Consider the following 27,500-nt stretch of genomic DNA (forward strand, 5'->3'; position numbering starts at 1 on the left):
GCGGGGCCGAGCGCTGTTAGGCGGAAGTCCGCGCACCCGGCTTAGAGAAAGAAAGAGACCCGGATGCCGAAAGTATGGAGTTCCCTTTCGACGTGGATGTGCTCCTCGGCGAGCGGATCACGACGGTGGATCAGCGCTTGCAGCCGTCGGGCAGGAAGGGACCCGGGTTCGCCCTGACCCATAGGTAATCCTAGCGGCGCGTGGCCTCCAAGGATGCGGAGCCGGCGCTTGCATTCCTATTGTGCCAGGGCATCATGGGAAGCCCTCGCTCCTGTCCCGCCGGCGCGGGCGTTGCGCCTTCCTCCGCTCTCCCCGGGGCTTTCGAGGCGGCGCGCGCGAAGAGGCCGAGCAGCTGGGCGACCTTAAGAGTCAAGGGGGCCGCACAGGGGATTGCCCTGCAGCCCCACTCATTGAACGCCAGTGAAGGCAGTGTCAGGTTCAAGAGGGCAAGGGAGGGGTCATAAGAAACATAAGAAAGCGCCCCTTTTTTTGCCCACATTTTTCTAGACACCCCCCCCCAGCGATCTCTTGTAATGCAAAGGTAAACTGGCTAAAGTAGAGATCATCAGTGGAAAGGTAGATCGATCAGAAGGGGGCGGGGCGCATTATCTTGCAATATTCCTTGGTATTCCTCTGGTGCTCCAAAGCACCCATAGAAAGAAAGAGATGCATGACTGAAGAGTTGGAGGGAAAAAATAACAAAGGATTTGGAATTGTCTTCACACCTTTTTGTTGTTGTTGTTATTATTGACTGATTGTGCACCATCAAGTTGATAACTCTTAAGGACCGCATTTGTGTGTGTGTCTCCTTTCGAGTCATTGTTGGCTCCTGGTGACTGCCTGGACTAGTCCCTGCAGTTTTCTTGGCAAGATTTCAAAAGTGGTTTGCCACTGGGAGCTGAGAGAGTGGTCGCTCAGCTGGCTTTGTGCCTAAGGTGGGACTAGAACTCAGTCTCCTGTTTCTAGGCTGGTGCCTTAAGCACCATGCCAAGCTGGCTCTCTAAGGACCATGTAGATAGATTTATTTCACACCTTAAGACACTCCTATGTTCAAATATAACTTGATGTATTGTATGTTTAAAACTAAGCTAGAACCTCCTCTTCCACCCCAGCAAAATGTTGTGCAAAGATAAGTAAGTTGCCTGCTGTTCACTTTGAAAAGGAAGAAAAACTTGGAGGTCAATATCCCCTTATCTGTCCACCACTCTTAATAAGAAATCAGCTTGCTTAGGTTTTTTGCTTATACCATCTATTATTTACAGCAAACATTTCAGGTATATGCTGGGTAATAGTTATTTTCTTGTCTTACTTTCAGAGCTTGGGGGATACCAAGTGGGCTACAGCATTGGTATTAACCCCCAGGGTGAATAAGATAGAATCCTAATTTAGCCAATAAATTTAGCTATTTTTGCTTTTAGCTAGTCCTAGTCAGCCCAATCCATCTCAGCTGCTTGTTATGAGGATAATATGGGGTATCCCACCAATGTATTGGAGGACAAATGATAAGAATTTGACAAAGCTGTTGTCCTGTGTATGTTGTAAGCACCAATACTTCCCTTTAAGACAGCTGATAGTCTTTTTAGATAGGTGAAAGAAAGCTCTTTTTTCCTAGTAATTTTCAGCATATAATCCATGATGGTCTGGGCTCACAATTGAAGGCATTCTGAAAATCTCTGTTAATGCTTATTTAGTATCTGCTTTCAGACCTGATTTTTACTTCTGGTGATGCAAGTTATCATGCACACAACTTTGGTATGAAATGTTTAAAATTGCTCGTAGTCACTGTTTTGTCTTGAAACAGTGATATATGTACTATGAAGATTATCTTTTTGCCCTGTTTTTCAGCACAGAAGATGTAGTAGACCCCTGTTATATACGATCTATAACTTGTCTGCCATTTGTGGCAGAAAAATCCAGGAGATTTATCCTAGGCTGCATATCCTGTTATATGAATTACATATAACAGAGAAGATAGATCTAGTGGGGTGCATATGGACAGGGACCCTGATTTACAGTTGGTGCTACCTTGTGGCTTTATGTTGCAGGGAGATGAGTAAAGGGGCAATTTGCTGGGTGATTTTCTGTTATGTTTTCTTGGGGTTCCTCCTAGGACAGTGTGAAAGTTAAATATGGAAAGAAATAGGTCAAAAGGTAATCATATATAAGAGTTACTTCTATCGTAATGTCCATCCTGAGTTGGGTGTCTTCATGCTTGGCTCAACTGCATATCCTTCTGACCAGAACTGATTTTGCAGCAACTATATCATGTTGGCTATGTTCACATAACATGTTTAACCAGGTCAGTTAAAAACCTTGCAGCTGCATTTTTACAACATGTTAAAAGTTTATTAGTATTAATCTTGTTTGCTTATTTCTGGCTTAGCATGTTGTGCAAGCTCAGCCTGTTGAGTACCTTTATGATTCAGATATTGTACATATTCAGAAAATGGATTATTTCAATAACCAGCTTAAATGTGTTGTGTGAATGCAGCTGTTCTGGGCTTTCCAGAGACATCTAATTGGCCAAGCATTCTCTTGATTTGCTTAGCTGATCCTACTGGCAGAAAAACCCAAGGGATTTGTTCCTGGTAGCCTAGAATTTTTTAGAATTCTGCTTTGTTGTGGCATGTAAACTCAGCTCATGAGTCAGATAGGATGGTCACTTGAAGCTGTCTTGTGTTGAATCTAGCCATCAGGTGCAGGTGCCTTCTCTGACTGGCAGGGGCTTTAGCATTGGGGATGAGTAGATGACCTTTTCCAAAAGTGCCTTCTGATACCCTTTTAACTGGAGGAAGGTTGAATAAGAGGATATATGTACATACTGTATATATAGAGAAATTGGTTCTGGACTGGATTGTATCTCTGATGCATCAAACTATCCACTTTTTTATTGTTTTGGACAACTCTTTTTTTCTTCTTATTTTATTTTTGCCATTCCAACTGTTAATTCAATCCATGTTTTGTTTCACCAGGGCTGATATGCAGCAGCAACTCATGATGATCATAGATGAGATGGGCAAAGCCTCTGCCAAGGTAGGTCAATGTTTGTTAAAGAATCAGTTATACTTTTGGAGGTAGAGCAGACAGCAGCAATCTATTAGGTTAAATTTCCCCAATTAGCCCACTGATTGGTCCTGATTGGATTTGTACTCTAGCTCAGTCAAGTGTTAGGTTGAAGGAGACGCTGTTGCCTTGGCAAATGTGATTCTGCTCACCTGGTCCAAACATGGAGAGACAACAAGTCCTTACTCTCCTTGGATTTCACAGAGCCTGAAGACCAAACTCTTTAAGCCTACTGTATCTCTCACCTTGGATGATTGTGGGTCACTATTTTGTAGTGTTGATGATTTCTGCTCGGTTGTATGTCACCCAAAGTTGCTACGTTTGGGGCAGTTTACAACTATGGTAAGTAAGCAACTATAATCATGGCTACTATTGCATTTCTCCCCTGAAGACCGGAGTTCTCATCTCAGTTCAGTTCTGTTTTTTTCTGGATAGATAAACCAGCTGTACATTTGCCAACAATAAAGTAAAGATAGCAGTGATCCGTTTTTCTGATTGATCGAACAAGAGGGACAAGTGATTAAGACGTGACTGGGCCCTAAGAAAGGCACTGTGTTTGTATTTTCTAGGGCAACCAGACAACGTTACAGGTCCTCCCACGTTCAGTTTATGGTCACTCGCTCACAGTCTGTTGAGGCACGTGGATCTTGTCAGCCCCTCTTGCTTTCTATCCAGGTTTTCCAGATAGGTGCAGCTAGAGCAGACAAGACACACAGCCCTGGTCAACAGCAGGAAAATAATTAGGGACACACACAAATCACTTTCAACTGAACACCGAGGCACATCAGGTTCTTTGGAACACACAAAGACCCAGTGAATTTAAACTAACAGCAAAACTTCACTGGTTACAATGTACATTTGCTTTTTCTCACACGCACATACACTCATCCCTAGGATGCCGCCACATCTGGATCCAAAAAATGACTCAAGGAGTGGGTGGGCTTCAGGACCCCTTTTTATCCCCAGAAATTCTTGCTTTGTTAATTAGCTGGGATTGGCATTGTTTTCCATGTGCTCGAGCCCAGCTTCCGTTGTCTGGTTCAGGAGCCTTTTTTTCTTCGTTTTCTTAATGGCTTGTTTCCTTATTATCTACCTCCACTGAAGGATTCCTGGCTTTTTGTCCTCTCTGCTTACCTGCCTGCTTTATCATTAGTTATGGCAGCTTCAGCCTAATCTCACATATTCCTTTTGGTTAAGGGTGCTGTGATGGGCTGTATAGGTCCCAAGGTGTGCAGACTAAGAGATATCAGAAGAGTAGAGGAAAAGGTAAATCCCAAGGGTTTTTCTCTCCCTATCCATCATACCTTCTCTTCTCTTCCACCCACCCTTTTCCTTCATTTTGGTGAAACTCACATCTCCTTGATTTCAGGCCCAAAATCTGCCAGCCCCCATCACCAGTGCCTCACGGATGCAAACCAACCGCCATGTGCTCTACATCCTGAAAGACACTGAAGCAAAAATGTGAGTGTAATCGCAAAAAGGTTGGGATTCTACGTAGGCCTGTTCAGAAGTAACACTTGCTGAGTTCAGAAAGATTGATTCCCAGATAAATCCATAGAGCAGGGCCTTTCAAATTGTAGGTCAGGAACCCACAGCGGACTCTCAAGCCACTGTGCGTACGTGAGACATTTTTTTAAAGAAAATCTGATCAGGCGTATGCGGGCAAGATGGGAGCGTTGTCAAAACTCACTTTTGCCTTAGCTTATTTGCTTGTACAAGCTCACAGCGGGTAGGATCCTCTCTGACCCATAGCTTAAATACACATAAATTCATTTATTATTTTAGGGGTGCGAGGTATTGCAAGAAGCACTGGCATATAGAGCTGCCTTACAGCCAAAGGGTGCTTTTGTGAAGGGAGCACCTACTGCATATGTAATCCCAGTTTCTTGAATATTTCCGTCATCACTGGAGTGAAGCATGGTGTTGCAAGGAGTGCTGGCATACAGAATCGCATTGCGGCTTCTCCCAAAAACCTTGTTAAGCTGCAGTGGAGCTCTGCACACCGGTGCCCCATGCAGTACCATGCTTCATCCTACTTATCTGCTGAAATGTTTTTGAGAAATTGGTGTTGTCACAATGCTTTGGTTAGGGGTAAGGTCAATCTTTGGTCCAGCTTAATCTAAATTGATCACATCTGTAAATACATAGGTATTCTACAGAGAATATTGGCTATTTACTATTTTTAATCCTGAATAAGGCTTTCTATCTTCCTTTTTGTTGATTGCAGGACTGGGAAAGGGGCTATAATTGGCTTCCTCAAAGTTGGTTACAAAAAACTCTTTGTATTGGTAAGTACACTGGAAAATCACTCTTTATGTATGGGATTTTCTTTGTTGTAAGAACAGGGCTTCAGTTATTTGTGCTCTAACATGAGGCACAAGTTGAAGTCCTCCTTTTCCTGTTTTCTTGTTTGCAGAATAGATTCCCCACCCACACACACCTTTTAACAATTTGTTATTTGTGCAAAACATAAAATTGCATGAGTTGGACATACCATTTGCTTTTGAACAAGGTTTCCACAACTTGTATCCTGAGGGTGCTTCATCCTTAGATTTTGCACTGTATTCTGTTTATCATAGCTGCTAAAGATTATTAAAATATAAATTCAGGTGCTTTATTTCAGTATTTGGAAATAAAGCACCATTGTCTTTGATTTTATTATACGTCTGTGCTATCATCTGTGTTTTCAGAAAAGTTAAATTTGGTGATGCCCAAGTGCCAAAAATTACTGAGAAGAATATTTCTTAGGAAAAAGCCTTAAAATGGACTTCCAGGGGAGATATCGTGAACTGAAGACAGCTCTGTGAAAGCGGAGTCGATGATGGTGGCAAAGACCAAGGAACCAGTGAGTAGACCGGTTCCTTGGGACCTCTCTTGATAAGGAGAGGCTGGGAGATCGCCCACACGTGCTCTGGACAGCTGCTTCCCGCTAGGAGGCCACAGGACAGCAGTTTTCCACGGGTTTGAGCACTGAGAGATGACTTCTGGAAATTGCTCATTAACTTTGGAATGACAAGTTTGAAAATGCAGGATGAGTCTGCCTTCAATCCTGGACAAAAGAAAATTTTAATCATAAGCTTAAGAATTTAAAGAATCTGAAATAAACAGCAAAAAGCTAGATAAGATTTTGATCTTAGAAAGTCTTAATCTAACAGACTAAGGATCCGGATAAAATTATAATATTGAAACTTTTATGGTAAGATTTTGGAATTATAAAGAACAAACAGCTTCTTGTGGGAAATAGATCCTATTTTGGTTTTTACAAGACATAACAAAGATAAGCAATTTCATGATTTCAAAAACTGGACACTAGAGGGGACTGAAGTTTTTAGGTATAAGAAAGATTTACAAGCCTGTAAAGTGTTGGAAAACATAACTATAAAAATGTTGAAGGAGACTTTTGAAGAATGAAATCAGAAAATTGTAGCCACAATATCAACGATGTCAGTAATGATGTCTGCTTCTATGGATAGACTATGTCCAAAACATATTATTGAAGAAATGTCAGATGTAGAACAAATTTTATCTGACAGAGATGGTATCGAAAGTGGATTTACAACTGACAGGCCAGGAGAATGACTTAAGAAAGGATGTTTCACTGGATCTACAAAAGAAACTGGCTGAGGCTTTAAAATTTAAAACCAAAACACCAATGACAAACCAAGAGAGTGACCTGGATAATTTTTTCCTGTTGGATTTGCAAAAGAGGCTTGTTACAACCTTGAACTCTGTGCAATGGGACAAAGGAGAAATGAACAGAAAACAAATCCTATGACATTTGAATAAACTAAAGATTAAGACTGTTAGAAGTAAAAGGGATGAATATAAAGCTGGTTTATTTGATCAAGGTTAAAACAAGAGATGCTGTTACTTCTGGCAACCCTTTATGGACCTTCTACTGACACCAGGGCTGAAAAGATGATATTTTATGGATTTGTTTATAGATACGAGGTGGGATATGGGATGAAAAAATAAATGTTTGTAACCTTAGAGGGGGCGAGGAGTCACTAAATTTGTTTATACTTGTGATGAACATTGGAAGTCACTTCTTTATGTATTTCTTTTCTCTTTTTTTATTCACACTCTTCTCTTTTTTCCTTGTACTTTTTACTCCTTTCTATTCTTTTTTCTTTAAGTTTAGGTTGTATTAGATTGTAGTATTATAACCAAAATTCTTAATAAAATTATATCTATCTATTAATCAAAAGAAAAAGCTTTAAAATAAAGATGGGAATCAGCCTGGTCCAACTTTCAAATTTCATCATTCTTAACTTGTGTGGTCCTGCTTACTGGGAGTGAGTTTCAGTCTGAATGTATATGGAAAGTGTCAGGTTGAAAGGAAAGTTGATTTGGAGAACAGGGTGATTAATACATCAGGGTACAAAAAGCTCCAGAGGACGTTTGAGTAAAGAACGGCGTTTGGGATAGAGGTAATGCAACAGTATTATGGTGAATAAAATTGTAGCTCGCCGGGCCTAACGCTTGTGAAAACAGTGCTTGCTAACCAGCATGTCAATTCCTGATTTGAGCAGGAAGTCTGAAGACCGGGATTCAAACCAGAGGTCATTCTGAAAAGTGCAGGAAAAGTTAGCATGCAGCAGAATGCGTGGCTCAGAGCAACCTGAGCTCTTTTACCATTGATGCCTCTTACTCTTTTCACACAGTTTTGTCCACAGATCCTGTCTTCTTTTGTAGGACCGTCAAGGGGCTCACAATGAAGTGGAACCGCTGTGTGTCCTGGACTTCTACATTCATGAATCTCTCCAGCGGCACGGCTACGGCAAGGAGATCTTCCAGTGCATGCTGCAGGTGGAGCGCTCTTTTTCTGAGATGTGTAATCCAAGAAAAAGCCACCATCCTGTTGTTCTGACTTGGATTAAGCCACTGTACTTCATCATTGCCACTTGCTTCATAGATCAGACGAAACCTCTCCATAGCAGATAAAATCTGTAGGAATTTTCTTCTCTGATCCTGTAGTGCCGTGTTTCTCAACCTTGGCCACTTGAAGATGTGTGGACTTCAGCTCCTAGGTGTCCTAACAGTCAGGAACCATGCTGAGACGAGGAATAGGCCTCTAGTGTTTTATTACTGCTACATTAGATAGAAAATCCTAACAAACTGAAGAAGCGTGGGAAAAACCCAGACAGATAAAGCCCAAAAGTCAAGGCTGGTCTGTTCTGTGTCTCTTTGAATGGCTGTTCAACTCCTCACTACTATGCGTGCATTTTCCCCCCTGGATAGGGGCCCCCTCCTGCTCGCCATCAGTGCCCGTGACACTAGGATTCCCCAGCCAGCAAGGCTAGCTGGGGAATCCTGGGAGTTGAAGTCCACACATCTTCGAGTGGCCAAGGTTGAGAAACACCACTGTAGTGAATAGTTAAATAGAAGCATGGATAGAGCTGTCACAGTCCAAGAATGAATCTAAGGATTTCTGGAATTCTAAAGCTCTTATCAGACAAGAGTTGATGGTGTTCCAGTAGCATATTCCTCAGCTTGCTGCCCTCTAGATCTGTAGGAAGTACAAACCCCATAATTGCTATGCTGGCTGGGAATTTTGGAAGTTGCAATTCCAGTATATCTGGAAGCCCCAAAGTTGAGAAAGGGTGCTTAATAGGAATGGAATCCTTCAGCTAGCCTGGCTGAAGTACATGGGATTGACAAAAGCTTTTGGGTGCAGCCCAGGGACTCTGTTTTGAATGAAAGATTGCTTCGCAGCATAGCTCTTTCAGGCAAGATGCATTTTCACTGTTCTGTAAATAACGGCTATTGTAATAAAACTTTTCACTTTATTTTGGGGGAGTTGATTTTAGGAAGTTTAACTAATAAAGGGCTTCTTGCAGCTGGGCATGGTTCATTTTAATAAATTAAAACTTCAAGCTGCCAAAGCTGCAGGGAATAAGAATCTCGGATATCTTAGAGCAGCTGCCTGCTTATCTCTTTCTGAGCTGAAATCGTTAGCTAGTAAACAACTGCCTGGTTTCCCTTTAACTGAGTTACCTTTAGTCTGGGAAGAGAACAGCCTGCAAAACTAAGGCTAAATTGCGCCCCCCCCCCCGCCCATTTTCAGGTCCAGTGATATAAACTAGTCCAATGGTGAAATATAAAATAATAAAATCTGTCTCTCAGGCTGGTTTCCCTCCTGAGAAGTAAATTGCAGAGAAATTTTTTCTCTATTTACTCAGCGAGAGCGAATAGAACCCTATCGGCTGGCGGTGGACCGGCCATCAGAAAAACTCCTGTGCTTCTTGCGTAAACACTACAACCTCAGTGACACTATCCCCCAGGTGAGCCATCTTCAAAGCAAAACCTAATAGTATTGTCTTGTCTTTTGGGGTGGCCTGTTTGTACTTTGTTGTCCTTTTGAACCAGGACAGAAGAACATGCATAGAGCAGGGACTGTCTGTTCCCAGAAAGTACAAAATGCTCTGGATGCTTAAGTAGATCTGTGTGATTTCTGAAATGCTGATTTTCCACATTTCAGAGACCCATGACATGAGCTGTGAAAAAGGTGATTTACTAGTTAATAATGTAAGGAATAGCAATAGCATAACAAACGGCTCCAGGCAATTAATGAAAATACCACCGCTACTAATTTTTCAGTTAGCGACAGGTAGTCCTCACTTAATGACCACAATAGGGACTGGAAAACTGGTTAAGTGGTGTCATTAAGCAAGTCACCACATGGCGGGACCCAATTTTATGACGGTCATTAAGCGAACCATTAAGAATCCAGCTTCTCCAACGGATGCTTTTTGCTGGCAACTGGCAAAACAGGTCACAAATCGCTATCATGTGACTGCAGGGTGCTGCAGCTGGTTATAAATGTGAGCCAGCTGCCAAGTGCCTGAATTGTGATCATGTGACTGCAAGGGTGGTGCAGTGGTTTGCGACGGTCATAAGTGCAAGTACAGATCGTAAAGCGCTTTTTCCGAGGCCATTGTAACTTTGGACCATCATTAAATGAACGGTTGTTAAGTGAGGACTACCTGTATTTTAAAGAGGATTGCCATAGCAGTTTAATTGAACACATTATGCAGAAATGGCCTGAATCAAACATTTGGAGGGGGTGGAAATTGATTTAAGAATTTCATATTTTAATAACCATTTGAAAAAATTAAAAGGCTGTACTGTGACCTGGCAAGACTGCACATGTTCTGTTGTTGGGAGAGCATGTGCCTCACCTCCAAAAGGCTCTTAGAATACAAATGCTGAGAATTTAACCTGGCATCTTCTGCATTCAGAGCATATGGCCTGTTCCCTTTAAAAATGTTTTCAATCCAGTGAGGAGAAGCAAATCTTCAGATTAATTGCAGAAAAAACAAGAATGGTGTAATTTCTGCTTCAGAGGACGTTCACAGTATACCGTGGGATCAGATTGGTTTATTTAATGCTTGCTGCTTTTTTTCCCCCTATTTCAGGTGAACAATTTTGTAATTTTCCAGGGCTTTTTCAGCCACCAGCATGGTGAGTCAGTGATATAAATACCAGGTTATATCCATTTGGAATTGTGTGATCCTGGGCAAAGTGTTTTGAGCAGGGAGATTTCTCATTTCAGAATTATGAAGATGTAATGCAAGAGCTGTTGCCTAGAAATGTTACAAGCTTGGTATCCAATACATCTGCAGGGCACTGGATTGGGAGAAGCTGGACTACATTATTACCTTGTAAACAGTCTATTCTATATAACAAATAAATAGATGTTCTGGAGTTCTGAGATGTGGAAAGCTTGAGAAGGTTGAGAAGGTTTTTGTTCATTTCTGTTGCTGCATTAAGTTTTTCTCCTACACTCTCATTTTGCAGCTGTTAGTTGAACTTCTACCATGGTGAGGGCAAAAGAACACTGCTTGTTAAGAAATGCTTAGTAGCAGAAGATTCCGGTTTATGTACCCTATTCCTGTTTTTCCGTGACATAAATTTGTCTACTTGTTAAACTTTTGGATGAGCAGATGGCTGATCATGGAGTTTGTTAGTTTCCAACTGGGGAGACCATGAAAGATTTCAGTTGACAACTTAATGAATGCATAGCTGAAATTAAACCGAACACAGATTATTTCTTCTGTAGAAGTTCATCCATTTCATAGCTTTAGTTTAATCACATATGGCTCATTCTTTGAAGCCACAAGTGCTATTCTGGTCTGAAATAAAGGCAAACAAGAATATGATCTAAATAGTCATCTGGTAGGTGTCATGATAATGTCACGCCCATGATGTTGCCACACAAAGGATGTAATTGTGTACATGATGCAAATTATATAAGTTGTGTCATTTGTGTTATAATGATGCATGTAACTGCGAAGAATGGACTGACTGTCTCTTAAAACAATATATCACGTTCTCTCAGTCTTTGTTCAGTATGGTCTTACCTGAAAATATCGTTTTGGGTTTAAAACCTGAAAAGCAAATATCTAGACGATATAGGAGATCTTCTCTCCCATTGTTGCTCCAGTTCACCTACTATGTAGAGATGGACAGTCTCTGTGCCTGGAGGTAGCACCCAGTCCTCAAAACTAGCAGTCATTGATAAGTTTGTCCTCTAGAATTTGTCTATCCCTTTTGATAAATGATCAAAAATAGTGCAAGGAAAAAGCGGGCCAGCCCAACTGTGAGAGCTCTTCTACATTCTTTCTGCCTCATTTTATTTTATTTTATTTTCTATCCTGCCTTTATTATTTTTACAAATAACTCAAGGCAGTGAACATACTTAATACTCCTTCCTCCTCCTATTTTCCCCACAACAGCAACCCTGTGAGGTGAGTTGGGCTGAGAGAGAGGGACTGGCCCAAGGTCACCCAGCCGTCTTTCATGCCTCAGGTGGGACTAGAACTCTCGTACCACGCCTGATTGGCTCTTGGGCTGAGAGAGAGGGACCGGCCCAAGGTCACCCAACCGGCTTTCAGGCCTAAGGCGGGACTAGAACTCTCCTACCACGCCTGATTGGCTCTTGGGCTGAGAGAGAGGGACCGGCCCAAAGTCACCCAGCTGGCTTTCATGTCTAAGGCAGGACTAGAACTCTCAGTCTCCTGGTTTCTAGCCTGTTGCCTTGACCAAACTGGCTGTCTTATTCCAACTTCAGTAGATTCATAATGAATCTGTGCTCTGCAGTTTTAGACTAATTTATTGGGATTTGTCCTCTCAGATTTCCACATAGCTCTGAATGGCCATTCTTCACAATGTGATTCTTGAAACATACTGCCTCATAAGAATGGGAACTAATATTTCTGGAGGTATCTTTTTGTATTAATTTCCCACCACCACCAAATGCTCATTCGTCTTGTGTTCCCTCTTGTTGCAGCTCCAGCACGGAAGCTGCCTCTAAAACGTCCTGAGGGAGACATAAAACCATATTCACTGTCAGATCGAGAATGTAAGTAAGATTCATTCTTAACTGGAAGATGAGTTGGAGCTCTTTGAGACAATTCAGGCGAATCAGTGCCTAAACTGAGCTGACGTCCTGTTACAGCTTTGTGGAAATGTCTCCTGTTGGGTTGTCTTCTCCCATTGTAGTCCCCTCCGTCTGCTTTTGGAGGTGGGACCTGCTGAGTTCATGAGGCAGAAGCCCACGGGCATGATTTTTTTTCCTGGTTTTGCACTGCTCGTTTCCGTTAGATGACGTGATCTAGCTTGGGATGGGAACGTCATTTGATGTCCAAGAAAAATCTAAGGTTGCCTTCAGTCGGGAAGAATCTAAATCCTATTCATTGACTCTGCAGGAATCAGAGGGATCTGAATTGGCATTTTCTGGGAAGAGTTCTTATATGAGAACTAGACTGTAAAATCTTGCCTAGGCTTCATCATCGTCTTTAAAATGTGCCGGCTTCACGTTGTTCTCAAGATGCTCGGGTGGTAAAGAGTGGAGCAGAGGGAAAGGGATTTTCCAACTTAGTCTTAGCTGAGTTTGCGTTCGTGAAGACAGTTCTTCCAATAGTGAAGAACAGCAGGGTGGTTCTGCAGGCATCTTTTGCTGGTGGCCTGGGCCTGGAAGCAAAAATCTGGAATATAAGGACTGTGATGTTATGGATGGTACGCAACCCGGAACAGCTAGGTTTCTGCCTACTGATCTTCTGTCTACTAGGTTATGTTAAGTCTGGCTAAGAACTGAAGGTTTTCCCCCCATTTACTTTGTTTGTTTACGCTTTCTTGTAGTCCTGAAGGAAGAGGCTGAGCCGCCTTGGCCCTTCAACCAATCTCGGGCACTGACCCGCTCTAGCAGCGTGGGGAATTCTCCAGTGCGGGGCTGCCTCAAACCTTTCCTCAATGAGCAAGAGCTGCTGAAGAACCTGCGTCTCTGCCCGCCACATGCAGCTGCCCAGCATCTGATAAACGGCGATCCGGGCAACTTGCTGTCACAGAGGCGGAGAACCAGGTAGGAATGGAGAGGCGTTGTGGAGCTTTCCAGTTTACCCACAGGACTGGTGGGACGCTGCAACCCTGACTCTGTGGTGGACATGTAAAAGCTATGAATGCATGCTGTGTTTCCTCCTTTTGCTTCCAGTCACGTGCAGCCACCCTTCAGCTCTAATTTAGAAGCAGGAGGAGGAAGGATAAACTTTTGGTTGCCAAGCAACAATTGAATTATCTTTCTGGTTCAGTATCTTCTTGTTGCCTAATTATTCCTAATGCATCCCTGCTGTTGCCTAGTAACCATAGTGTCGTTCCCTCTCCTGGAACCAGGGGACCAGAGCAGAGTGGAACTACAGCTTGATGGCTACTCAGGCATGTGAACCAGGATGGCGGCAAAGGTAACGGAGGACCCATAGAGTATACGTTCTGGGCTGACGGGAAGGAGAGTCAATGCCGCAGAATCTCAGACCCCTCGGTTTTCCTCTTCTTTTATAATATTCTGAAATCGTTTGGCTGAAGCGAAAAAGGGAATATGCAGTGACTTATTCAGTAAGTGTAATTTTGAGCACAGAATTTGGACACACCATTGGTCTCCCTTTCCCTCTGTACTGCATTTTGGCATTCTGTCTGTCTGCTGGCTGTCAGTGTTGCATTGCATGTGCTGTTTTGCATGTTTTATTATGATCCTTAACTGACGCGAAGAACTCTCCTATTTACATTCTGTCTATCGTGGCTGTTGATGGTTTGCCTAACTATGGGGGATGTGCAGACAGTGATGGCTGGAGGCCAAGACTTTCATTTCAACATATTCCAAGGGTTTTTTGAACAGAGATTTGGAGGGCTTGGCTGGCGGTGAGTTTGTAGGACACAGGGATGCCAACAGGTGGCATGTTGTAATGGCTTTGATGCGGGGAAGAAGCACCTTAGAAGTTGGAGAGCAAGCTGTGGGAGGGGCTTCAGGAAGAACATTTTCACAGCAGTCCTCTCCCAGCTGACATCCGAAGCGTAAGACTACCATGTTCATAATCCTCAGCCATAGGGACATTTGGCTGGTCTGGCTGAGAACGATGGGGACCTGTGAGACAGTGCCTGTGGAGGAGACCAAGCTGTATTCTGTGATCTGTCGCAAACATGTTCTCTGTTACAACGGGCAAATCCAGTGGATTGGAATCATTTGTGTATCTGTCTAATATGCAATACCACCTTGAAACCTGGCCATTTTGGCTACCCAGATTTATCAGTTTGGTTGAATGAAACATTTATTTATTTATCTATCAAATTTTTATCACCGCCCATCTCCCCCCACAAGGAGTGACTCTGGGCAAAACATATTTTACAGATGGACCTAAATCTGCTTCCGCATAATGTGTTTTTAGTGCAGTTGCTTCCACTGGGGTGTCTCTTGAGAACTCACTGGCCTCTTTCACACATTGCTCCAAGTCATGGCTTAAGTTTGGTTTATTGAATAAACTATAATTGGCTGGGCTTTTGCAACACACTGAGCCATAAATCAAGCAAACTGCGTTATGGCTGAACGTCGTGTATGAATCCTGCCGTTTTCTTTGCATTTCAACCTTTATTATTGCTTCTGTAAATTGCTGTATAAATGGATGGTGCTACAAGAGCAGAATAGGCAAAAACAGACGAAATTGCTGGCCCTAAGAAGTCAGAACCAACGATCAGATTGGCCCTTTTTGTGACCACTGCTGTCACTGAAATAGAGTACTAATCCAGTATCAAGGCTATCGTGATTCTGTAGTTTACGGGTAGTGTCATTGCTCTCAGCAGAGGTACGATTATTACCTTTAATTAGACGGATACTTTTCTTCAGGTGAGATCTAACCTGTCTCCTTTTTTTTCTCTTTGATATCCACACCCCCTTCCTTTATTTTCTCTCTCCACCCACCCTCTGTCTCCCACTGCCAGCTCCCTGAATCGCTCTGAAAACAGCCATTGATTGCCGGTCTCTGCTGTGTCTCCCTAACCGTTGGCTCTTTACTCGTGTCTTGAGCACTTTCTAGCAGCAAGCTTTGATTTTACATCCAGTTTCTTCATCCTCTCCTTTTTAATAAGCTTTATGGGTACAGCCTATAAGGATGGGTATTAGCCTAAAAGGATGTGGGTTTATTTATATAACATTGGGTGTGTGTAGGTTTTTTGGTCTTAGTTCACTTTTTTAATATTCCAATTTCCAGAAGTGCTTAAGAAAAGGAACTTAATTGCATTTTGGAAGAGCAGATTCTCCTACTTGATTATTTGCTTTCTAGATACAGCTGTTTATGAAGATATGCTGTAGTTCCAAAATGGTTTACGTTTACAGCTGGGAAGTCAGTGCTGAAAACAAAACATCCTACCCAGCATTATAGTAGTATAAATTGCTACCTGCTACAGCATGGGTTTGCCAATCCCCAGTTTTTCTGTGACTAATTTAATTTAATTTAATAGAATTTAGAGGGAACCCAAGTCCAAAAGATTCTGGGTGCCTTATTTTAAAAAAAGAGCAAGAACAATAAAAATGAAACAGATCATAAGTGTCCAGAAGGCAAATCTGGAACCCAAAGAAGGAGAGGGTAAATTAGTTGCCAGCCATAAATGATTGTTGAACTACATAAGGATTCTCTTTCTAAAAGCTGTGGGCCTGGAAGCAAAGGAGTACCTTTATACTATATTGGTTCTAGGCCAGATGGTTTTACAGTAAAGGTTTAATTTAATTTAATTGGTACTGATACTATTACTACTCTTTGGATGAGGGCCATTTCTAGTGTTGGCTTTTTGATCTTGGAGATAATTTATGTTTTTCTTTCAGAGAGCTGAATGTTGAAATAGTAGAGGCATTGGTATGTGTGTTGTTGTCTCTAGTAAATGGTTTCAGAGAGTTTGTAACAGTTCAGAAATCTGCCTGCTTTTACGTGGGTGTTAGCAGAAAGTATAGACCTTCTTAAGTAAGATCACAGAAGATTATTTCTCAACAGGTTTTGAATGAAAAATAATCAAGAGGGGAGTACAGTAATGGAAAGCTTTGCAAACTGTCACTGAAGTGCTATAATACTAGTATTTAGTTAAGTTTAGTATTTATATACTGCTCTGGTTCTCGGCAGATGGTGTATTTCACGATAAAGCACCCTCTGGTTTATAAATGGTTTAGGAGAAGATGTTAAAATGAATCTTCACAGGATCCCTGATTCAGAAATGAACTATTTCCAAGAAAAAATGAGAAAAACCACATGTAAGAGGGCAGCATTGGGTTAAGTTGCTCAGATTTAATTTAAATTTAGATATATAATTCCTGACCAAGGGAAAGCAACAGTACTAGATTCCCTCTTTCCCTGCCATCATTTTATTCATTCTCTTTCTCTCTCTCTCTCTCTCCCTCCCTCCCTCGCTCTCTCACACACATACATATTCAGAATCTAGTGAGAAATATTCTTTAACACGCTTGTCTTGGTTGGTCTTGAAGAATTATTTATTTATTATTCAAATTTCTATCACAGCCCATCTCCCCCCAAACAGGGGGACTTTGGATCCTCTACTTATCCACTATTTTAGTAGGGCTGAATTAGAGCACTTGGCTAGCCTTTTTTTTAAGGAACAAGCACAGGTTCGCTCTGTTTTCACAATGTCTGCAGCAAAGTGAGCTGTGCCCATAGATATTTATTGTAGAACCTGTTTGCATTTAAGTGCTGTAAGACTTTCTCTTGGATGTGGTACATTGGATTTTTGTACCAAAACTGAACATTGAATAGTTCTCTGTCATTTTTTCTGAATGACTAATGGTGATAATAATAATAATGTTCATTATTTTAGGGTCTGGCAGAAAGACAGGCACATGGCAGGGTCTGAATGGGCAGCTTAGACCCCTCCCTGGCCACATGTGGACTCTTTTTTAAGCCTTCCAAAGTCCCTGCCAGCAAGAAACAATGAAAATCAGTGGCATGGCTTCCCAACATGTTGAGGTGCGTAAAAATTGTAGCATAATTCTTAAAATAGGCTGACTATAGTCGAAAAGCCAAAACAGATCTCTCAGTTCTGACACAGTGCCTGGAGGATGTCCAAGTTAGGGAGGGCTGGATTAAAATACATAGTAAGGCTACATTGGGCTAAAGAATGCATCAGTGGCAACATAGGGGAGGGGTGGGGATGAGAGGAAATACATGAATGCCCCAGACTAAGTCCATCTTCTCATGCTGTTGCTTTGATGGCCAGCAACTCTCCAGAGTATTAGATCCTTTTAACTAGACTGCCTAGGAACTGAGCTTGGGAAGGGCCTTCTTCATATAGAGCAGTGCATGCTGCTGGCTGGGGAATTCTGGGAGTTGAAGTTCACACAGCCTAAAGTTGCTGAGGTTGAGAAACACTGCCATAGAGTATGTGCTCTGACTTCCCAGAGCAGACCCTCCCCTTGTTAGAAGACTTCCTTAAAGAGAAGACTTTTTCAAAAACTCAGAATTAGGCCTGGTTGTTAATTGGTTGACAGTAATGCAGTTTCATTTTTCTCTCTCCCTCCTTGCTGCTCTTCACATCATCATCTAATTTGCTATTAGAAGTATTTAGGGATGCCTCCTTTGTTGTAAATGGAGATGGGAAAGTGAGAGGAGCCAAAATGAGATTTCATGTAGCTGACATGAAATCTACAGCAGGGTTGCAAAAGTGTGGCTTGTGGACAGGTCATTCCTTTGGCCCCAGAGCCTTCCAGAGTGGGGGAGCCAAAGAATTTGACCCTTTGGGCATTTTGCTGGGATTAGAGAAAGCTGAGGACCAAGTGACTGCTTTAAGGGAACTAAGGTATCTAGTTCTCCTCTTAATACCCACTTCACAGAGTGAGGACCCTATTTTTGTAATTTGTCCCTTGGTGAGCCATGCAAAGTCAGGCATGAGCCTTGAACTGAGGGAAGTTGCATACCCATGAACCTAATTATTTACTTTTGGTTTGCTTTTGTTCACTCTCCACCAAAAGGAAAAGGCATTATTTTGTCCATCGGCCCATCTCTCTGAAGCTCTTTACTCTGAGTCAACCTTTTGTAACTCTGGGCTGTACTTGAAGATGACTTAGAGAGCCAGTTTGGTGTAGTGGTGAAGGTGCTGGCCTAGAAATTCGCTAGAACTGTGAGTTCTAGTTTTCCCTTAGGCATGAAAGCCGGCTGGGTGACCTTGGGCCAGTTATTCTCTCTCGGCCCAACCCGCCTCACAGGGTGGTTGTTGTGGAGAAAATAGGAGGCAGGAGGGTTAAGTATGTTCGCTGCCTTGAGTTGACCGAAATAGGTAAACAAAAAAAGGGATAAAAATACAACAACAAATGAGGGCTCCAGAAGGCTGGAGACAGAATTTTTGCTTTAATTTGCAATTTGGCTAGATTTAACAATGTGTGTAAAGCATGTTAGAATGCCACTGAATTTCAGTACTGTGGCTTGGGAACTGTGGGAGTACTAAAAAGGAAACTCTGGGGCCATATGGATCTCATAGCTTGCTTACCCATAGTACAGAGAGAACAGAATGAAGCCCCTGCAGTTAATCAGTTCCATAACCTCTAAAGGCCTAATAAAGAGTATTAGGAAATACTCTTTGCCATTTCAGCCCTGTGCCATTCTCTTGTCTTTCTTTCTTCTGTGGTCAGTTGCTTGTGCTGCATGTTGTCCTTTAGATGTTGTTCTGCCTCTGATAGGTTTGGCCCTTTGGTCAGTCCCTAACACTGTTGTGGATGTTTGCTTAGTAGTTCAAAAGGACATGTTTGGTGTTTTCAGCCTAGAGCAGTTGCCATCCTCCCCAAAAGCAGGAGAAGCTGAAGTTTGGAGCTTCATTTTCAGATCTGAACTGAAAGAGGCTTTGTAGGAATTAGGAGAAGGAAATGAAAAATTAGGAGCTGAGATTAAGAGTCCAGCTTTGCAGGCACGGAAGGGAGAATTGGTAGGTAGTGTCAGGAGGATGCTGTTAGTCAGGCATGGAAAATAGAGAATTGTTACAGTAGTTCTGTGTGTGATAAAGAAAGGAAAGGGAGGAAGCAAATGTGTGCCAGGTTAATTTAAACAATGTGCCAGTGGGGGGGGGGAAATCTTGTCTAAGGAATACACAATTGCTTAGCTTTCACAGTATGGTTGGTATTTGTACTAACCCTCCCCAGCTTCCCCAGTTGTATTAGATGTAGCTCTCCAGATGTGTTTGCTGTGCTAGCTAGGAGTAGTGGCCGTTGTAGTCGAAGGCCAAAGGGTTCCAGGTGGAAGAACAAGCAAGATGCCGTAGTAGTAGTCCCCAACCTGGTGCCACCCAGATGTGTTAAATTGTAAGAATGGCTGTGTTGGCTTGGGATTCTGGAGGATACTGGTTTGGGAAAGGTTGCGTTATAGAACCAGTTAGGATTATTGGAAAAAATGTTGGCGATGGGATGAAGGAGTCTTAGGTTGAATCCCCATTCAGTCATGATGCCTGTTGGATGACCTGGATCAACTCATCTCTCTATTAGCCAAACTTCCTCATCCTGCATGGATGAAACAGGGAGATCTATGCTCTGGGATCTTTCCAAGCGACTTGGCGAAAGGTTGGGTTAAAAATGTAATAATGATTTGAAGTCAGAGTACTAAAATCCTCCCTGCCTTTGAACAGTACTAATTTGTGCTTGGGGTTCTTGTATCTTCTGAGATTTTACCAGAGCTCATTTTTAGGCCTGTTTTTGCACTGAGGCCAATATATTTGCTCCCACAACTTATTTAACGAAAGCTCGGTGGTTCTGGATGATTAATCTGAAGCCAAGCACTTCTCCCCCCCACACCTTTGAGTTTGATGATCACTTCCTCTGAAATCATGCACCTGAGTGACACTGAGCTTCACCAACTATAATAGAAGCCTGGAGAACTGGCCTGTCAGGGGCAGGTGTGATACTTAAAATCAGAAGACCTGGTGCTGAGAACAAAGAAAAAAACAAAAAAAGTCTATTGGAAGCATGCTGGCTCCCCCATTTTCAGAGCATCTGGCTGGGCCCAGCAACAAACTTGTTTGACCCAGTATTGCAGTTCTTCTGTCTTAGAGACCATTCCCCTGTTTTCCTGGTGGAAGAAATTTGGAAACCGGCATTGTAGCCCTTTGAGAAGGAAGCCAGGTTCGCAGATAAAACTGTGTCTGCCATCCTCAACCCAGTGACAGCCTTTACCTAAGGTTCTTTGTAGAACACAATAGGCTGGACTTCCCCAACATGCTGCCCTCCAGAGGTGTTAAGCCAGCTCCCATAATTCCCCAGTTGGGAAGGCTGCAATAATGTCAACTCTGTTTGGTTGTGGAGAACACTCTCTCTCTCTCTCTCTCTCTCCTCCCCCCCCCTTTTCCTTTTTTGGTCTGGCGCTTTTCCAGCAGCCCTGTTTGCCACTCCACCTTTTTCTTCCCCACCCCTTCTGATCAAAGCAGCCAAGATCCTGAACTGCCTTTGGCTGTTAGTGTCTGGCGTGATCAAATAAACGAACCTTTGTTTACATTTCAATAATAAAGTTTGGATTTTTTTAAAATTACAATGTGTGGTTTTGTCTTTTTGTCATTCCCATCTGTTAGTTTTTGGAAAAAACTGTAGTTGTCCTTCTGCAGCCCACTCCTCCAACCCATGGATGGCCCAATGAAGAGTTGGAGGAAGTGGGCCAGCAGAAGGTGTGGCAAAAGGTGAGCCTTCCTTTTTATATTGTTCTGTACCTGATCAGCAACTTTTGTGGGTTTTCCCCATTCTTGTGAAATACAGCCCTTGGGGTGGCCTTTTGAGTAATACTGTTGCTGCAGAGTCATGGAAGGACAAACACAGAGATTTCTTGGGACTCAAAGGGAAGTTCCAAATTCAAGAAATTGCTGGCAGATGCCAAAACCCACAAATGCTCACTCTTAAAACTGAGACTGGCCTAGATGTTCTAATCACTTATTAGAATCACTTATTATTAATCATTCCTGATGATGCACTCAGGATGGTTTGTCTTTTAAAATAATGGCTTATGATTGAACAGGCGTAATATGAAAGGGAAAAAATGAAGTGAGAAAAAATGGATTTAAGATGTGACTCTTAATTTATCTCCTGATGTCTTGTATACTTTCTCCACTGCAAGGCAATTTTGGGTAGGAAAAAACGGGACCTCAGGAGTTGGTTATGTTGCAATCAGGGATGTAGAATATAATTTCTGTAACCAGAAGCATTGTTTGTAAAATATATCCTGCTGTACTTGGTCCCATATTGGCAGAAAGAGAATGCAACATACTGCAGATACAGAATATAGAATGGAGATCCATGGTAATGACTCTTGAGATCTTATAGTGTATTATTTGAGTATTCCAGCCTCCCCCAGTCTGGTACCCTTTCACTGAATTAGATTACCACTCCCATCCCCCCCATCACGGAAGCCAACATTATCCGAATTCACTCATGATTGTTCTTTCCCAGTCCTTAGACCGAAAGTGCCAAGGACCAAATCTGTGGAGCAGAATCAGGCAATTTTTTTCAGCTGCAGGCACTGCAGGCAGAACCACCTAAGGGTAGGGTTGGGCGTTAAGGTTTGTGTATGTGTGTGTAAGAGAGAGAAAGAGAGATAATAGCCTTTTCCCTTTATGCATATTCATGACAGGCTCCTTTCCACTTTTATCTGTGAAAAAGCAAAATATAGCAAAAACAGCACTCATTGTTGTAGTCCTATAAATGAACTTTGTGCTTAGTGCTTCTAGCCAATCAGCTGATTTGTAGGCTGCTGCAAGCAAAGTAACTGCTGTGCCTCTAAGATTCTCTGGCCCTGTACAGGTAGTCCTTGCTTAACATCCACTCATTCAGCGACCATTCAAAGTTATGATAGCGCTGGACGAGGAGGACTTATGACGGGTCCTCGTAGTTGCGGCCATCACAGTGTCCCCACAGTCATGTGATCATGATTTGGGCACTAGGCAGACAGCTTGCAATTACAACGTTGCAGCATCCTGCGGTCACTCGATTGCCATTTGTTACCTTCACTGCTGGCTTCCGACAAGCAAAGTCAATAGGGAAGCCAGCAGGAGATTGTGAATGGCGATCACATGACCACGGGATGCTGCGACCATGCTGGATTCGCCTAATAATGGCGACTGGGATTGAGGGGACTGCTGTTATAAGTTGGCGCAGTCATGTGACATTCACATCACAACTGCGTCGCTTAGCGACTGAGGTCCCAGTTTATTTTATTTACTTACTTATTTCTCAAATTTCATCGCCGCCCATCTCTCCCAAAAGAGGTTACTGCCAGTGAGCGAGGATTACAGTAGTATCTGGCTGGGCTATACATCAGATGTGAGACCGATGATGCTTAGTCACTCCTCTTTCTGACATCGTTTTGCCAGGATTCTGTATTGGTGATTGCTTCTTTGGGTTCTTGTAAGCTCATGCGTGTATCATCAATGAGAGTATTTAGCCACCTTGTCTGCTGTCAGTCTCCTTTCCAATCACCTTTGATTTTCAGAGCATCAGGGTCTTCTCCAGTGACTGTTAACTTGGCGTGATGTGTCCAAAAATGATGGTAGGTTCCAGTAGGTACAGCCTTAATAGAACAGGAGTCTGTTGAGATTCTCTCTCTGCTGTCTTTCGCCCAGACATGTCCCCTATCTGCTGTGCTAATGGTAGATATTCTCACTCCTTTGCCAAGGCTGTAGCATCATAATATACATGTTAGTTACATGTTAATTTTTTTTATGGATGACTTTTTTAGGTGTGTTGATGAGAGATATAAAAATGCCATAAATATCCTTCCTGAGCCAGGAAACCTGTGTCCACCGTCTTGAGTCCATTTCATGCATCTTTCCCCAACAGCACATCCTTAGTCCTGTTGCATTCTGGCTTGATGCTCCTGCCCCACCCATTGCTTCCTGCTGCCTCATCATCTCCACCCCCTGCTTGTTTTTCCCCTCCCTTCCTCCAGGGGGAGCTCTCAAAAGGAAGGCATGATAGCGCAGAGGTGTTCCTATAGCCGCTTCAAGAACTCTGCCCAAAGTGGAGAGGACCCTGAGAAAAGATCAAGTGAGTGATATCTGATGAGTGTGGAAAGGTGTAAAGTGTTTTTTCATGTTTATACCTAGCTATCAACCTCACCTAACACAATTTGGGAATATGTGAGGTGCTGATATGCGATCCTTTGGGGGCTGAAGTCTGCATTGTGCCTTTGAGTGGCTTGCCAAGGGCCACATTCAAAAAATGGGTGGGAAAAATGGCAGTCCCCAAAACACAAAATACCCACAATAAAATTAGCATTGTTGGAATATGACTTCGTCCAGTGGCCAGGGCCATGGTCCAGAGGTTGCCCGTTGCTATTGCAAAGGATTCACTTTGAAACAAGTACTTGCAGAGTTCCCTCAAGCCTGTGAAGATCTTTACCATGCTTCCCTAATTTGTTTGTGAAAAAAATAAGAATTTTCCTTGTTCTGAGTCATCTTTTTGGTCCATTAGCCCAGGGTAGCCTATGCTGATGGATAGACTTTTTTTTTCCCCCCAAGTCCTGTTAAGTGGATCCATTGACTGAGAATGAAAGATGGAACCTCTGCATGGAAAACACAGCCCTCTTACCATTGAATAAATAATACTAGCATAGGTGGGACAAGGTGTGTTTAAGGCAACCTTATTTAGAAAACAATATCCTGGGTGTTCATTCAAAACAAAAATTGCAGAAGCTAGGATTCCCAAGATACTGAATGCTGCTCTTCATTTCAGATTTTCCTTGTGTGTAATGCAAGCTCAGCCATGCAAGTTACATTTTTAATGGGATTCAAACACATGTTAGTATTTGAGGTAGTAGTTTTCCTGCCATAAAACTAGGTTTGGCCAGCTTAGATGGAGGATTCGTAGTCTCCCATCAGCTTTCTGTAAGAAAAAAGACAGGAGAAATGATGGGAAAATGTGGAAAGGTTACAGCAGGAGAAGATAATGTCCCCCAATAAAATTTCACGAATAAAGCAGAACGGTTATATGACTGAAGTCTCATCTGGAACAATCTTTAATTTTTGCACACTAAACTGCCTTCTCGGATTAGAACACAGAGGCTACAATGTGTTCCTGGCTGCTTCTTACTTTTCTAGGTGATGTAAAGGATAATCCTGATTCACCAAAAGCACCCCAGAGATCAGAGAGCAGGTGAGTCTTCTCCTTTTTTCACTCTGTGGTTCCTTTTCATCTTCATTTCCAGAGAATCATCGAGGGTTAAAAAGCTTAACCTTGATAGCTCAGCCTGCAGAACGCTGTAGCATAAGCAAATTGACAAGAGAGACCTGCTGTGAGGCAATGATTCAGTACTGGAAAATTTCACAGCAGAGCTTCCCCAGTGCTGGAAGGTGTTGAGCTGCAACCAACCTACACCAACCAGAGTTAGTACTGTTGTAATGTAGTTCAGGAATCCACTGTCATGGCATCCAACACAGAGGAGACCCAGCTTTTGTTCAAACATCTCCAGTGAAGGAGAGTCCACCACCTACTAAGTCAATTGGTTCCATTGTTGAGCAGCTTTTAACATTAGGAAATTATTCCTGATGTCCTATCAAAGCCAGTTTGGTCTAGTGGTGAAGGTGCTGGGCTAGAAACCAGGAGTCTGAGAGTTCTAGTCCCACCTTAGGCCTGAAAGCCGGCTGGGTGGCCTTGGGCCAGTTCCTCTCTCTCAGCCCAAGAGCCAATCAGGCGTGGTAGGAGAGTTCTAGTCCTGCCTTAGGCCTGAAAGCCGGCTGGGTGGCCTTGGGCCAGTCCCTCTCTCTCAGCCCAACCCACCTCACAGGTATGTTGTTGAGAGGAAAATAGGAGGAGGATTAGGTATGTTTGCTGCCTACTACCACTACTACTACTGTTAAAACCTTGGATGGCACTAGTCTGTTCTCAGGTGGCCAACCAACTGCACAAGGAAGCTCACTGGTTGTTCAGCAGGTGGCCTTTAGAAGCAGCCTAGGGCCTCAAGGTGGCATTCATAGCATTCCCTTCTTCAGTAATTCTTCACAATGATCACCCAGTGGGGCTGGGTGAAAGTCACTGGCCCTAAAGTCACCCAGGCAGCTTCTGAACTTAAGAGAGCTGAGAGCTCTCAAACTCAAACAGAGCCAGTTTGGTCTAGTGGTTAAGGCAATGGGCTAGAAACTGGGAGGATGTGAGTTCTAGTCCCCCTTTAGGCATGAAAGCCAGCTGGGTGACCTTGGGCCAGTCCCTCCATCTCAGCCCAACTCACCTCACAGGGTTGTTGTTGTGGGGAAAATAGGAGGAGGAAGATTAGGTATGTTTGCTGTCTGGAGTTATTTATAAAAATAATAAAGGCAGGATAAAAATAAAAAAATAAAAAATCTATTCCCTTGTAATTTGAACCCATTGTTTCTTGTCCTATCTTCTGGAGCAACTTTGCTTCATCTTCTACATGACAGTTTCTGGGCTTTCTCCCCTTCAGCAGTTTGTGCTACGGGAATAACAAAACTAACCCACTGTACCAAATGGGTATCAGGTTACAAAAGTAGCTTGGGCATTTAAAAAAGCACTGTAAAAGCAATAACCCTTTATAATTAGCCAGCTGATTTTTTAATCTTCCCATATCTATCTCTTTCTGTCCCTTAGGCCAAAAAGCACTGCCCTGAGCTGTTCCCATGATTCAGAACCAACGATCATTAGGCAGATGGAAGAGACAGCCCGTGCTCCTGAAGAATCTTCACATCACATGACGGACCCTCAAACCCCTCCTGATCCAGCCTTTCTGGAAAGGACAAAGAACTTCAATGCCTTAACCGTCTCTTATAACAACGCCATTTGCAGACATAATCCTCGTGTTCCCAGGATTCCTCTGCAGCAGAATAAAGGGTGTTACAACCTGGCTCAAAACCCATGGCAGAGGACACCACTGTGGATAGCGGCAGGAGGTCCTTATGAAGCCAAGTGGATCCACCACAAGTATATGTATCACAATACCAGACCTTGGTAAGAGAAGTGGACCAAAGTAATGGCTACTGAGTCGACCGATAATGTTGCCAATGGGACGTAGGAGAACATTACCAACAGCATTGATAAAAGTATTAGATATTGAGTTCTTCCCTCTTCTCTGTTACTGTTTGTTTGTTTTATTTGGCTTTTATGGCCGCCCATCTCCAACAAGACTAGATCTGATTAAGGTAGCAGCACAATTTTTCTTATGTTCATGCTGCCTTAGATCAGACTAGGAGCCATTTAGTATTGCCCTCTCACTCACTCCATACATTGGGGTGGTGAATCTGGCCCTCTGGAGGATGCTGAACTACAGCTGACAGGAGCCGCAGTTAACATGGTCAGGGATGAAGGGTTCGGGGTGGTAATTCAGAGACCTCACCCTGTCTCGGTTTTAAGTGGTACGGCCTTGTTTATTTTATGCTAGTTTTTTTTCATTTTGAAATTCCTCATTGGTCTACACCAATTTACATGATGTAGTTGGAGAAGGTTGATTAAAATAAAACTGGCATTTCCCTTTCTTTGCTGACCCTTGTGAGGTCCTTTCATCTGAGGAGAGATTTAATAATAGACATGATGGGACAGGATACGCTTATGAAGGCAGGTGTTTCTGAGGCATGTGTGAAGTGTGGAAGTTTATTGTAAGTTTGTTGATTTAGAAGAAATTTAAATTTAAATTTAAGTGAACAGACGTGAATTGTTCTCCATGAATATGGGGTTGAAGGTTGATTGCTGAATGTGATAAGGGAGTATATGATGAACATAAAGTATGGGTGGAAAATAAATGGAATGCTTAGCAAATGATTCAATACTGAAGGGGGAGTAAGACTAGGAAGTGTGATGCCCTCTTCGTTGTTTAATGTATTTATGGGTAAATATATAAGGGATGCTTGTGGTTATGTTAGAGACGCGTTAGTTAGAGACATCAATGTATATATACTTTTGTATGCAGTTGAAGTTTATTTTAAAGGCCAAAATGTTGAATACATTACAATTCAGCCAGGTAAAAACAAAGGGGGAAAAGACCAGGGAAATAACAGAATTTGCAGACCATCTGGGCAGAAGTAAATCAGTCAGCAGAGACTGCCAATGGTCATTCCAAATCCTTCACAAGAGAATCATAAACAAAATTTGGTGACCTCCTGGATATTTCTGTGGCAGAACTACAACTCTCTCAGCGTGGTCGCCT

At 42.7% G+C, this 27,500-nt stretch overlaps 1 protein-coding gene across 7 annotated transcripts; it reads left to right on the forward strand.

The window, feature by feature from the left end:
• Positions 1 to 26,652, forward strand: ATAT1 (alpha tubulin acetyltransferase 1). 7 transcript variants are annotated; one of them, XR_010067063.1, is made up of 12 exons: positions 5 to 184; positions 2,973 to 3,033; positions 4,433 to 4,524; positions 5,291 to 5,351; positions 7,759 to 7,872; positions 9,246 to 9,347; positions 10,482 to 10,527; positions 12,356 to 12,427; positions 13,207 to 13,426; positions 23,189 to 23,395; positions 24,448 to 24,502; positions 25,952 to 26,025. XR_010067063.1 is itself a non-coding variant. In XM_063291330.1 (12 exons), exons 1-12 carry the CDS (start codon positions 75 to 77, stop codon positions 26,310 to 26,312), a joined length of 1,392 nt encoding a protein of 463 aa, XP_063147400.1. In that variant the 5' UTR covers positions 21 to 74; the 3' UTR covers positions 26,313 to 26,652. The 7 variants fall into 7 exon arrangements, 5 of the variants coding, with proteins under 5 accessions (XP_063147404.1, XP_063147403.1, XP_063147401.1 ...); XM_063291330.1 differs by having other exon boundaries at positions 21 to 184; positions 23,298 to 23,395; positions 25,952 to 26,652; XR_010067064.1 differs by lacking the exons at positions 24,448 to 24,502; positions 25,952 to 26,025 and adding an exon at positions 17,209 to 17,357 and having other exon boundaries at positions 2 to 184; positions 23,189 to 23,269.
• Positions 26,653 to 27,500: the final 848 nt, after the last annotated feature.

This window comes from Candoia aspera, chromosome 2 (genome assembly GCF_035149785.1).
Source record: "Candoia aspera isolate rCanAsp1 chromosome 2, rCanAsp1.hap2, whole genome shotgun sequence".
Lineage (NCBI taxonomy): Eukaryota > Metazoa > Chordata > Lepidosauria > Squamata > Boidae > Candoia > Candoia aspera.

Excerpts from the sequence above, each read along its gene's own strand:
- ATAT1 (XM_063291330.1), top strand. The coding sequence starts at position 75 with ATGGAGTTCCCTTTCGACGTGGATGTGCTCCTCGGCGAGCGGATCACG. Across the intron at positions 4,525-5,290 it reads AAAGACACTGAAGCAAAAAT|GACTGGGAAAGGGGCTATAA; the intron begins GTGAGTGTAATC and ends TGTTGATTGCAG. Across the intron at positions 24,503-25,951 it reads CCCCAGAGATCAGAGAGCAG|GCCAAAAAGCACTGCCCTGA; the intron begins GTGAGTCTTCTC and ends TCTGTCCCTTAG.